The sequence below is a fragment of the Hippopotamus amphibius genome, chromosome 4, assembly GCF_030028045.1.
Source record: "Hippopotamus amphibius kiboko isolate mHipAmp2 chromosome 4, mHipAmp2.hap2, whole genome shotgun sequence".
NCBI lineage: Eukaryota > Metazoa > Chordata > Mammalia > Artiodactyla > Hippopotamidae > Hippopotamus > Hippopotamus amphibius.
The window spans coordinates 150,743,515-150,755,796 of NC_080189.1; the positions used below are offsets into that span (position 1 = coordinate 150,743,515).

The window sequence follows — 12,282 nt, forward strand, 5'->3', positions numbered from 1 at the left end:
GTCCTAGCCTGACTTTGTATCAGTACTTTACAGGTGGCAGAGTACTTTTACATATATTGCCCTTCACTCGTCACTCCCTTCCTGTGGTTCTGCACTTTTATGGTATTCATTTTATAGATGAGCTTTTTACATTGTCACACATTAATTGAGAGCTACAGTAAACAAGATTCTGATTTTTATTTTAAGGACAGAGTGTTCTTACAGACAACCTAATCTTCTCTTCTGTGAATTCAAAGCAGAATTAATTTCTTTTAATGACAGCTAACCTCATGTTGATGTATAGTAAATATTTATAAGCTCCATTTTTCTTCTTTTGCTAGAGGACCACTGGACAGTGCAACCTATATGGACAAAATTAAAAACTTCCTGGCATCAGCAGAGAAAGAGCAGGATTCTTTAAGCAAGATGAAAATTGAGTGGGAAAATTTATCAAACTGTCTGACTGACATGGATAAGAAGCTATTGGAAAGCCAGATCAAGCAGCTTGAACATGGTTGGGAGCAAGTGAAACAGCTGCTCCAGAGGAAGTATTCTCAGCAAGTAATGGGACACGACGAGTTTACTTTTCTCCTGAGTAAGATCCAAGACCTTGAAACATCTTTGCAGCAGCAGCAGCAGTGTCTGCAGTTAAGGCTGAACTCTTCAGAAGAACAGGAAGGGAATCAAAGCATGGTTGCTTTGGCCACTGAACTCCAGACTATCAAGCATCGATTTTCTGTGTTCAAGGGGCAAGCTGAACTTCAGATGAAGAGGATTTGGGGAGAAAAAGAAAAGAAGATTTTAGAAGATGCAATAAATAATGTGCAGAAGCAATTGGAAGCATTGGAACCATTAAACATAGAGGTGGAAAATCAGATCAAGAAGTGTGAAACCAGGTATAAGATGAAAGAGGCCATCTTATGGGTCAAGAATCTGTTAGGTGAACTCGTTCCTACCATTTCCCTTCTCCCAGATAATATTCTTTCACAGATCAGAAAATGCAAGGTGGTGCACGATGGCATTCTAGACAAGCAGCAGCTTGTGGAGTCATTGGTTGAAGAGGTCAAAGACAATATTCCCAGCCTTACAGCATACGAGAGCAGTGATTTAAATAAGCTCCTACAGGACTTACAGAATCAGTACCAGACGCTAGTTTTAAAATCAACTCAAAGATCACAGCAATTAGAATTTAAATTGGAAGAAAGAAGCAAATTTGTTGCGGTAATAAGAAAGGTTCAACTTTCACTTCAAGGAAGTGAAACACTGATGATCCCCAAGACAGAAGCAACCTCCACAGAAGCTGAGCTAGAACATCAGTATGCCACGTTGACCGCATCTCAGAAGGAACTGCAGGAAATTGAGAGCGTGATCGCAGCACATCTTCAGGAACAAACAAATATGTGTAAGGATCTAAGTGTATTTGAAAGGTTATTTCTAGATGATCAATTGAAAAATCTTAAGACTAGAGCCAACAGAACGCAAAGATTCGTTCAAAATAAATGTAATGAAGTAGAACATAAGATAAAGTTTTATAGAGAATTTCTTGAAAAAACATCTGTGCTTCAGAAGGAGGTTGACCATATACAGCACAATGAACTGCTACTAAATCCAGAAATAAATCCAGATGTTAAAGAGGAGTTGTATTGTCTTAAAGACCGAATCACTGGCATTCAATCTAGTATCCTACAAGTATTGAAACTCAGAGAGGTGTTTGACTGTATAGGACTAAACTGGAATTGGTCCCAACTTGACCAGTTACAAACCCAAGTACGTGAAAAAGAAAAGGAACTTGAAGAAAAAATTAAGCAGTTAGATACGTTTGTGGCAGAATACGGCAAATATCAGGCATCACTAGGTCAATTGAGGGCTATGGATTTGCAGATTAAGAAAAGGGCTGAAGCACTGCTAACAACGCCTAACACCCCACCAGAAAGTCGTCTGCTTTATGCTCAAATTTTGAATCAGAGAATTGGTAAAGTCATGAGCTTGTATCATGAAATCATCAAGAAATTAAGTGAAAATAAGAACTTTGATGACTCAGTCAAAGAGAAAGAAATGCTACAAATAAAGCTGTATGCAGAAGAAAATGACAAGTTACACAAGGTTCTGCAAAACATAGTCCTGGAATCCCAATCAAAGGAAATGGATGAAGAGAATTTTCAGGACAAACTAGAAAATTCCTTATGTGTTTTAAGTCAGATAAAATCTCAGTTACAGCAGGCTTTACTTATAAATTTGCAAATTGAACATATTCAAAATGAAAAAGGTAATTGTGAAGCGTTTCAAGAACAAATTCAGGCAGAAATGGATAGCATTAAAGCTGTGGCTGTTCTTGAGAAGCAAAGAGAAGAAAACTGTTCTGAAGTCAGTGATGTGGAGACAAAATTACATGACATTGAAGATCTTCACATGCAGCTTAAGACAAGCATTGATTTGCGCACAGTAAGTTGTTTTAAAAATTAGGTGGTTAATGTATTTGTTACATTTCACGATTTTATGTTTTACTCTAGTTAATATCTGCATTTCTCAAGAAGTTACAGGTTCTATAGGAACATTCTGCACAGGAGAATAGCCATTTTAAAGAACTTCAAAGGGCCAGTTTATGATCCCAACTCATTCTGCATCTAAATACAGTGCCTTGTAGTTTGGAAAAAAAGATGAGTTTGACACCTTTATTTCTATATCCCTTGTAGCCTCTGTTGAGCTCAGAACCAAGAAGTTTGGGTTATTTTGTTTGTTTGCTTTTTAGAAATAGTAGGGCATAGTGGAAGAAACATGGTGTAAAGAACACAGACTAATAACTCCACATTAATTTAGAGCTCACAATGTCTAGGAAGTGTGCCGAACACTTTAATCCTCACAGCAACTCGGTGAGAAGGGTGCCATTATTAGCCCTGTTTTAAAATAAGGAAATTGAAGGTCAGAAACATCAACAGTTTTCTCAAGGTCTTGAAATCGTTACAGAACCAGGATTCACGTTGAGATCTGTCTGATTTTAGAGCAGGGGTCATCAAATTTAGGCCCAGGGGCCAAATTTACCCACAGCGCCTGATTCTGTAAATAAAGTTCTTGTATTGCAACACAACCATGCCCATTCCTTTCTGGTTCGTCTGTGGCTGCTTTCCTGCTGCGACAGCAGGGTTGAGAAGTTGTGACTGTCCACACAGCCTGCAAAACCTAAAATATTTGGTCTGACCTTTTACAGGAAAAGTTTGCTGATCTCTGTTCCTGCAATAATAGGGTAGATATCTTACGCATCGTTTAAACACACTGTGCTTAATATAATGCCCTTCCCTGTGTTTTCAGAGTTGTCACACTGACTTTATAGGATGGGGAAATTAACTCCCTTCTTTAATTCAGAGAGTTGTTAGATAATGTATTTGAGCCATTTTGCTAGGTATAAACGCTATAGAAATGTAAAGTCACATGAACCCTAACATGTTCTTTAAATTGGTACTTAACAAATTCTCTACTTGATTTTAATACAGTTTCCAGAAACAATGTACATAAATCCTCAAAATGATATGCTTAGAGCCGGACTGGAAGGGACCTCTAAAGTTATTTATTTCAACTATTTGTTATTTCAGTGAGAAGACAGGTCTGGAGACATTAAGTGATGTGCTCAAAACTAAAGTCAGTGGCAGAGCCATTAATTGAAAAACACAAGAGGTCTGGGGGGTGGTCTTTTCAGTTGTTTTTTTTCCCCACAAATATTGCTTAAGGTTGTATACATTAAATATATTCAATTGTTTTATTTATTTATTCATTCATTCATTCATTGGCTGCATTGGGTCTTTGTTGCTGTGCGCGGGCTTTCTCTAGTTGTGATGGGGGAGGTTAACTCTTCTCTGCAGTGCACAGCCTTCTCATTGTGGTGGTTTCTCTTGTCGCGGAGCATGGGCTCTAGGTGCGTGGGCTTCAGTAGTTGTGGCTCGTGGGCTCTAGAGCAAAGGCTCAGTAGTTGTGGTGCTTGGGCTTAGTTGCTCCGAGGCATGTGGGATCTTCCTGGAGCAGGGCTCAAACCCGTGTCCCCTGAATTGGCAGGCAGATTCTTAACCACTGCACCACCAGGGAAGTCCCATACAATTGTTTTATTTAATTCATAGTCTCATACAAGAATTCTAGAGCAGGAACATAAATCATTAGACGTGATTCATGAGATGTATTTTTAAATTTAGATTAGATTTCTTAGCAAACCTGGGAACAATTTTCTTTTTGTCAAACTAAAATGTGAGATGCTCACTCTTACATGACACAGAGACATATTATGAATGTATCACAAAAATTCAAGAATGACAAAACCCCCCAAAGTTTGAGAATTTCATCACAGCATTTAACCTCCCGTTCACCAGAACGTCTTGAATGATGCTTATGAAAATATGGCACGCTATAACGAAGCAGTCTCCAGGGCCATGGGGATCATCGCTGCCCTTGAAGCCGTCATTGCATCCCATAGAGTAGACCTTGATAATCCAGAAGAATCAATAGAGATGCCTCGCTGCAAACAAGAGGAGCTGGAATCCACAATAGCAGACATCCAGGACCTCACTGAGAATTTGGGGACTATATCCAGCCCGGAAGCTAAACGACAACTTGAGTGCACTTTGCAGGAATTAGTTTCTAAGAACTCAGCCGTGAGGGAGGCAGCCACAGAAAAGGAAGCTGAAGTAGAAAGGTAGGTACTGCTTCCTAAAGGTAATGCTTTAAGAACAAAATGTAGATTTTTTTTTTCATATTTAACATGCACACATTAGAAATAATTTGGAAAATATAGAAAAGTAAGGAAAAAATCACTAAGGAAACCGTAGCAAATATCTTATTGCATTTATTTCATTTCTCCTTAATATAGAGAACTTAAGAGAGAATGTTTATAGAAGTCTGCATATGATATAAAGAATAAGGATGAAAGAAACAGCTTTGTACCCAAAGGTTCAAAGATAAACTTCATGACTTTTGAATTCTCTTACGTAGTCCTTTCCTCTCCTCTCAGAAGTAACCATTATCCTGTTTTTTATTTACCATGCCCTTGCTTTTAAAAATATTTTCACTACGTGTTTGTGTCCTGTTTTCATGCATATGTATTCTTCTGTGACTTCATTTTTCAGACTTACCATTATGATCCTGAAGTTTATTCCTGTTTTTGCCTGTAGTAAAATATTCACTCACCCAGCTGTTGATAGACATTTGAGTTGTTTCTAGTTTTTGCATTCACAAACAGTGCTACTAGGAACATTTTCAAATGCAAGAGCTTCCTTTGGGTGTACACCTAAGATTGTGATTGCTGGGTCAAAAGGTGTGTGCATCTTAAATTTTTAATTCCAAATGCTTTTACCCATTTCTCCTGAAACTAGCAGCATGTTAATGTTGCCATTATCCCGTATCCTCACCAACACTTGATGTTGTGGGATTTAATTTTTGCCAGTCTGATGGTCAAGAAGTGATATTTCATTGTGGTTTTAATTTGCATCTTTGTTACTGCTAATGAATTTGAGCCTTTTGTGAATATTTCTTCATCTTTCATATTTCACCTTCTGAAAAATGCCTTTTCAAGCCAGTTTTTATTGAGCTGTTTAGCTTTTTCTTATTGCTTTGTAGGGATTTATTCTGTATTTTGGAGGCTGGGCCTTTGTGTGATATGTGTTACATATTATCTTTCCAGAGGGGTGTCCTAATAAACATTCATCCTGGGGGAGTTCCAAGCTTTATCCTCTGTCCCCAGCATTCAATGTAGAGATCAACAAAACTGAAACTTGACAAATGTCCTCACAGTGAAAAACTGGCCTTGGAGCTTAGTGATTTCTTTGTATTTCCACTTTTACATAGTTTGGGGCCTCAGATTATTGCTTAATTATTTGCTAGCTTATTATTGTGTTTTAAAAATTTTTTTAAATATATCTTTGATACCGAGGTTTTTATTTTCATTGGGGGGTTTAGGTTGTATCTATTTTGTATACATAATTTTATTCATAGTGTTTTTAAAATATAGCACATTATACTATATAAAAATAAGCTGCTTTTACTTTACTTTATAAAATGATCTCTTTTCCTTATTGCAACAAAACTTCATATAAAAGCAATTGGAATTGTTATATAATACTTTGTTTTATAAATGGATAGTTGTAATTTACTTAAATCATATCTTTTGTTACACATAAATTGTTCTGATTTTTGCCATTTTAATTAATAGTCTAAAATAAAAAGATTTTACTGTGCAAAAGGTTTTATCAGGTTTAGGATAAATGTATGTTAGGATTAATTCCTTAAGATTAATTGCAGAAGTTGGGTCAAAAGAGATGAGCATTTTTAAGTGGTTTTTTACAAGAATTGTACCAATTTACACCTTATTAGAAGTGTTCAAGAAAGCAGTTTTCCAGTTTAGGTGTTTTAGGAATAGTCTTATCTGCCTGTTAAAGTTCTCATTAAAAGTCTCATGCAGATCCTGTGAGGAGAAGGTAGTCAATAAATATGTGTTGAAATACGCTGAGTAGCAAAGAGAGAATTACATGCTAATTTTTTTATTGTATTCAGAATGCGTTCTGGGAAGTTCAGAATTTATTGCACTCGATAAAATTTAACATCACTTTTTTTTTTCTAACTGTGCCTCACTAGGTGTCTTGAAAATTACAAAAGCTATAGAAAAATAAAAGAAAAGATTTGCACCAACCTCAGCCAGATGGAGACTGTTCTTGGGCAGTCCATGTCCCCATTGCCAATGTCTTATAAAGAAGCTTTAGAGCGCTTGGAACAGAGCAAGGTAATAGAAACTGCAAATCTCCAGTAAGACTGTGTGCAGAAAATTGGCAGAAAGAGCAGGTAGAGGCATCAGCGGTTGTGGCTCTGCCATGACCCACAGAAATCTTCAACCTGAGTTGTGCTCTCAAGAAAATTCCTAAACCAAAGGCCACGGGGGCGGTGAGGCATTGGTTCTGAGAGATGTAATCATTCGGATTCACAGGACAGTCCTCTCCCTAGTAGCATACTGTCCTTATTAATCATTGTTTCTAAAGCTTCACCTTGCATGTTGTTTTGTTGCATGTCGCTAGATCAGTGACAGAGCATTTGATGCAGCTGTCATAAGTGCTAAATTCTGATGACTTCTTATACTCGGTTACCGAGTGATTGTAGTTTTTGCACAGGTTCATCTGTTACCGTGTGTGGTACTGTGTTACTAGGATTTGGATGAGAGCATTCTAAATCATCTGTGCTTATCATCCACCACAAAACCAAAACACCTAAATAATGTGTTGGTGGTTGATATAGTAAGTATTGTACAAATTAGGTATTTAGTAAAATATGACTTATTTTAAAATAAAATGAACATCTAATATGAACTTGGAAAACAGATTTTTACTTGGAAAAATTGGTTTATGGGACATTATTTGTCCCCATAGTTCCAAATTGATGTTTAGTATAATAACACGTAGGTATTTCTCATCTGTCTCAAATTGACTTCCAAAAGGACTGAAAAGTGGATTACATAATACTTACGGATGATTTAATTGTTCAAGATTAAAATCATTTGTAAGTTTCAGAATAGTTCTGAATTCAGAGAAATTCCATCCCTCCTATTCCTTTTCTTTTCTTTCTTGAGGCCTTGGTGTCAAATCTTATGTCAGCCAAAGAAGAGCTCACGAAACTACGACAGGTCCTCAGACCCTTGAGACCCAAGTGCACAGATAGTGACAGCCTCTGTTTGCTCAGAAGTACGGCAGCTCTGTGGGAGAGATGGCTGAGTTTGTTGGAAGCTGCTAAAGAATGGGAGATGTGGTGTGAAGAACTGAAGCAGGAGTGGAAATTTGTCCATGAAGAAGTAAGAGCTTCATTTGCAACAGTCAAACCATGCAGTTTACTAACATGTCTTTTAAATTGTTTTATTATTTTTATTTTGTTTTTAATATAAAACAAGTCCTCAACCTGTACCATTTGTTTATATGACATATATGAAATATCTAAATGTTTATAGAGGTCAGGTCCTAGCAAAATAATCTCCAAAGAATGATTCAACGATTCAAATTCTTTCATGACAGTGGCATTTTTTTTTTTTTTTGGTGTCAGATAATTGTTAGAAAGAAATGACTACTTGCTCATGAGCTTTAAAATCTTTATCGTGCAAATAAGCTAAGGCCTCTTAAAAATGTCTCTCCATCACACTAGAGGTTAGAATAAAGTAATATTTATAATAACCAACTAATGTTGAAATTAATTGCACTTGTCAACTGTGGAAATTAACTACAGTTGTTAAGTATTGACCTAAAAGTATGTATGATGTTCTTTCTGAAGACTGTCTCAAGGAAAACCTCCGTAATATATATCTATCACAGATGTTAATTTAACCATGGTTGAGGGCTTAGGCATCCCGTACATTTAGAAAGAACATTTAAAATAGTAAAAAAATATTCGGGTATTCTTTAATCTTTCCAAAGTACCAGGTATAAATGAGGTGCAAATCAGAACATTAAATGAAAACCCTTCTCTCTTATTCCTGTTAGAAGTTCTGCTGAATTTACTTAAGACAGAAATATAATCAATACTTGATTGGCGGTAGGTCACATTGCTTTAGGATTTAAATGTTTAGCACTATCATATTTTTCCACTTAAAGCTTGTTATTCTTAAAAATGAATATCATTTTGGTGGTGCTGTGGGGTTTTGATTAGGAAATAGTCTCTTGAATGTTAAAACTCCAAGGAACTTTGTAAATTGTACTTTTAGCAGGGCTGCTCGCCTCCAGTTCTTTCGCATCCACGACGGCACGGTTTACTGAGGTTCTTCTGTGCAGTGTGTTCTTGTCTGCTGTGCTAAGAAGGCAGTTCAGGGGATTCCCAGGCGGTCCAGTGATTAGAACTCTGCACTCCCACTGCAAGGGGCACAGGTTCCATCCTTGGTCGGGGAACTAAGATCCCACAAGCCAATAGCTGAGAGGCATGGCCAAAAAAAAAAACAGGCAGTTCACACGTGATGGCACTGAATCTTTGCATGCATGGCCCTCAGGAGTTATCCATTGTTACCCATTTTCTAAGTGGAGAAGCTGAGAAACTGAGATATGTAAGTTCATACAAGCCCACCAAGCTAGTGATTAAACTGGGGCTGTGGCCTGGGGCCATATCTATTTGGCTCACACTGTAATTTTAGAATCTGAACAGGGTTTGGCACTTAGTGGGCACGTAGTGTATGTTGAGGAACAGCTCTTATTCACACCCAGGTTTAGACTAATCGTAAGCTCATTGTTCTTTTTATTTTATTATATTATCTTTCTCTTGGTCTATACCCATTGGCAGTCATATTTTAGTAGTTAGTTATTTTTGTAGTTATTCACACAAGCATTTGACAGTATCTGCTAACAAAATGTGTTTTTCAAAGAATAACGCAAACAAAATATGTTCTCCTGTAATGACAACAATAACTGCTGACACTCAGTGGGCACTTAATGGAGCAGTTGTCAGGCATAGGTCTAAGCACTTTACGTATACTCCATTGACATTAATCCTCGCAAGAATCCTATGAGATGTAGGTATTTTTATTATCCTCATTTTATACATGAAGGAAGTGAGACAGTGAGATTGAGTAACTTGCCCAATTTCATGAGTGAGTGATAGAAGATTCAAACATACACTCTGTGTTTAACCACTAAACTATCAACTTAAATGATACTTACACACACCAAGTTGATGTAAGATTTTAAAGTAGCTTTTATCCATTCAAAAAAATTTCTGTCATCTAAATACCTGTTGGCATGGTTGGTGATTTTACATGTGATAAAATGAATTTCTGTTTCTAAAAATATCTGTACTAATACAGCGATCCAGTATCTTTATGGAAGAAAGGTTTTTACAAGTAGATTTTTGAAAACTTAAATGCTTTTTTAAATTTACAAATTAAAAAATTAATTTAAATTTTGATTTACCATTTTTTTCTCCCTAAAATCTTACCTCCCTCTTTTCTTAAGCAGAATCTGCTTAATTATTCATTTTTGGTTATTCAGAATCATCACTTTATGCTTCACTGATCATAATATGGTAGAATAAAGGCATGTCTTCAAAGATATGGGAGGTGTAAGGCTGTCTTCTTCTCCTTGTACCAAAGATCCAAAAATCTTTTCCTATTTTGGCCGCTTACAGGTTTTTCAGTCTCTTTCACTGTGTTTAGTTTTGGAATAACTATGGTTCCTTCTCCCCTTCTAGACTCAACTTTATAACTGACTGTGAACCTAAAGGTTTCGTTTTGTTTTGTATTTTTGGCTGCATCGAATCTTTGCTGCAGCATGGGGGATCTTTTTTTGTTGTTGCGACCCTTGTGCTTTTCTCTAGCTGTGGTGTGAGGGTTTTGTCTCTCTCGTGCGTGGGCTCAGTAGTTTGCGGCATGCAGGCTTGAGACGAGAGGGCTTAGTTGCCCCGAGGCATGTGGGATCTTCGTTTCCCGACGAGGGATCGAACTCCTGTCCCCTGCATATTTTACCACTGGACCGCCAGGGAAGTCCCCAACCTAAACGTTTTATAATCTGTCCAAGGGAAATCATCCAGGGGCTACAGATTGAATGCATAATCTTTGTGGCAGCTATTTACTTGTTTGGGGGGTCGTCATCATTCTTTTCCATGTAAAATGTGCTGCGTTTTGACAAGTGCATACAGTCACATGACCACCAATGAAATCAAGACCGAGAACATTTCCATCACCCCAGAAAGTTCCCTGTGACCCTTTGTAGTCATCCCTTTCCATTACCTCAAGCCTGTGGCAATCATTAACCTGTTTTGCCATCTTCAGAATGTCATATACATAGACTCGGATAGTTTGTGGCCTTTTGAGTTTGGCCTTTTTTTGCTATGCATAGTGCATGTGAGATTCATTCAAGCTGCTGCTTGCATCGGTCGTTCGTTTCTTTTTATTCCTGAGTAATATTCTGTTAGACTCGTGCACTGCAGTTTATCCATTCACAAGTTGAAGAATTGCCCGGTTTTTGGATAAAATTATTGTCCTAAATAAATTATCCTTCCCCTTCCTCCTAATGACTTACTAGCTTTACAGCAGAGAGCAGAACCTAATACAGGGACTTGTAAGCAGGTGGTTTATTTTGGAAAGTGATCCGAGGGAACAGGAGTGGGAGATAGGAGAACTGACACAGGAGAGGTTGGAGCCTTTAGTCGCTTTACTCCTGTTGGGTCCTGGTTGCTGCCGTTGCCCATTTATGGTTATCACTGGACATAGAAGCACCAAGAGATGCTCCATTAAGTCCTGGATGACGGACATAGTTCTTTCAACCCCAATGTATATTGGAAGCCCTAGGTGGACAGTTACCTCTGTCAACATACCAATTCCTTTCTTTGCATGCCGTTTCTTTGTTCATTTTGCAAAATGACCCAGTGAAACCTGTATCCCATTCCCTGGTGGAAGTGTAGCCGCCTGCCTGAGAACTAGGACTTCAGTTCAACTGAATTTAGGTTTGAAGTGGTGAAAAGCACAAATTCCATAACTGGGTCTCTTGGAGAGGGGCCAGTCTACACATGCACCCATGTGTTCTAGTGCTTGGGGACCCAGCTGGAACCTATGGCCCAAGTGACAGGGCAGCTTATACCATAGCCTGGTCCAGCTGCACTGCCCCCTCAACACTGGCAGCATTCTGATAATTGGATCTGAGCAGTGGTCCCAAGTGTATAGCACGCACTGCTGCCAGGATCCCAAAAGGCCCATCCAGTGCTGTGCCTCTTTCTTGGCAATAGAGGTGCAAGATTTGTTTGTTTGTTTTGGTTGGTTTGTTTGTTTTGTTTTTAAAAAGTGGTTAATTTCTTTAAATTGGTTTATGGTTGTGCTGGCTCTTCGTTGCTGTGCGCAGGCTTTCTTTAGTTGCAGCAAGCGGGGGGCTACTCTTCGTTGAGGTGTGAGGGCTTCTCAGTGTGGTGGCTTCTCTTGTTGCGGAGCACAGGCTCTAGGTGGGCAGGCTTCAGTAGTTGTGGCATGCGGGCTTAGTAGTTGTGGCTCTCGGGCTCAGTAGTTGTGGCTCACAGGCTCTAGAGCACAGGCTCAGTAGTTGTGGGACATGGGCTTAGTTTGCTCCGCGGCATGTGGGATCTTCCTGGAACAGGAATCAAACCCATGTCCCCTGCATTGGCAGGCGGACTCTTAACCACTGCACCACCAGGGAAGTCCCAAGGTGCAAGATTGAACAACTTGATCTTTACCTTATACAAGTCCTGGCATGCCCCAGATCATTGGCCCCCTGGAAACTTAATTGATGCTGGGGCCCCTGAATTCTCATAGGCTTTATTTCTCACTCTCTGGCATGTCTTACTGGGCATCCAGGTCCTCGTTTA

General features: G+C 38.5%; 1 protein-coding gene across 1 annotated transcript in view; it reads left to right on the forward strand.

Moving 5' to 3' along the window:
• Window positions 1-12,282, forward strand: part of SYNE2 (spectrin repeat containing nuclear envelope protein 2) — a 307,058-nt gene that overhangs the window by 165,221 nt on the left and 129,555 nt on the right. Inside the window, exons 48-51 of the mRNA XM_057730439.1 lie at window positions 321-2,421; window positions 4,332-4,654; window positions 6,589-6,733; window positions 7,571-7,789. Coding sequence (XP_057586422.1) covers window positions 321-2,421; window positions 4,332-4,654; window positions 6,589-6,733; window positions 7,571-7,789 — 2,788 coding nt within the window. The remainder of the gene's footprint in view (window positions 1-320; window positions 2,422-4,331; window positions 4,655-6,588; window positions 6,734-7,570; window positions 7,790-12,282) is intronic.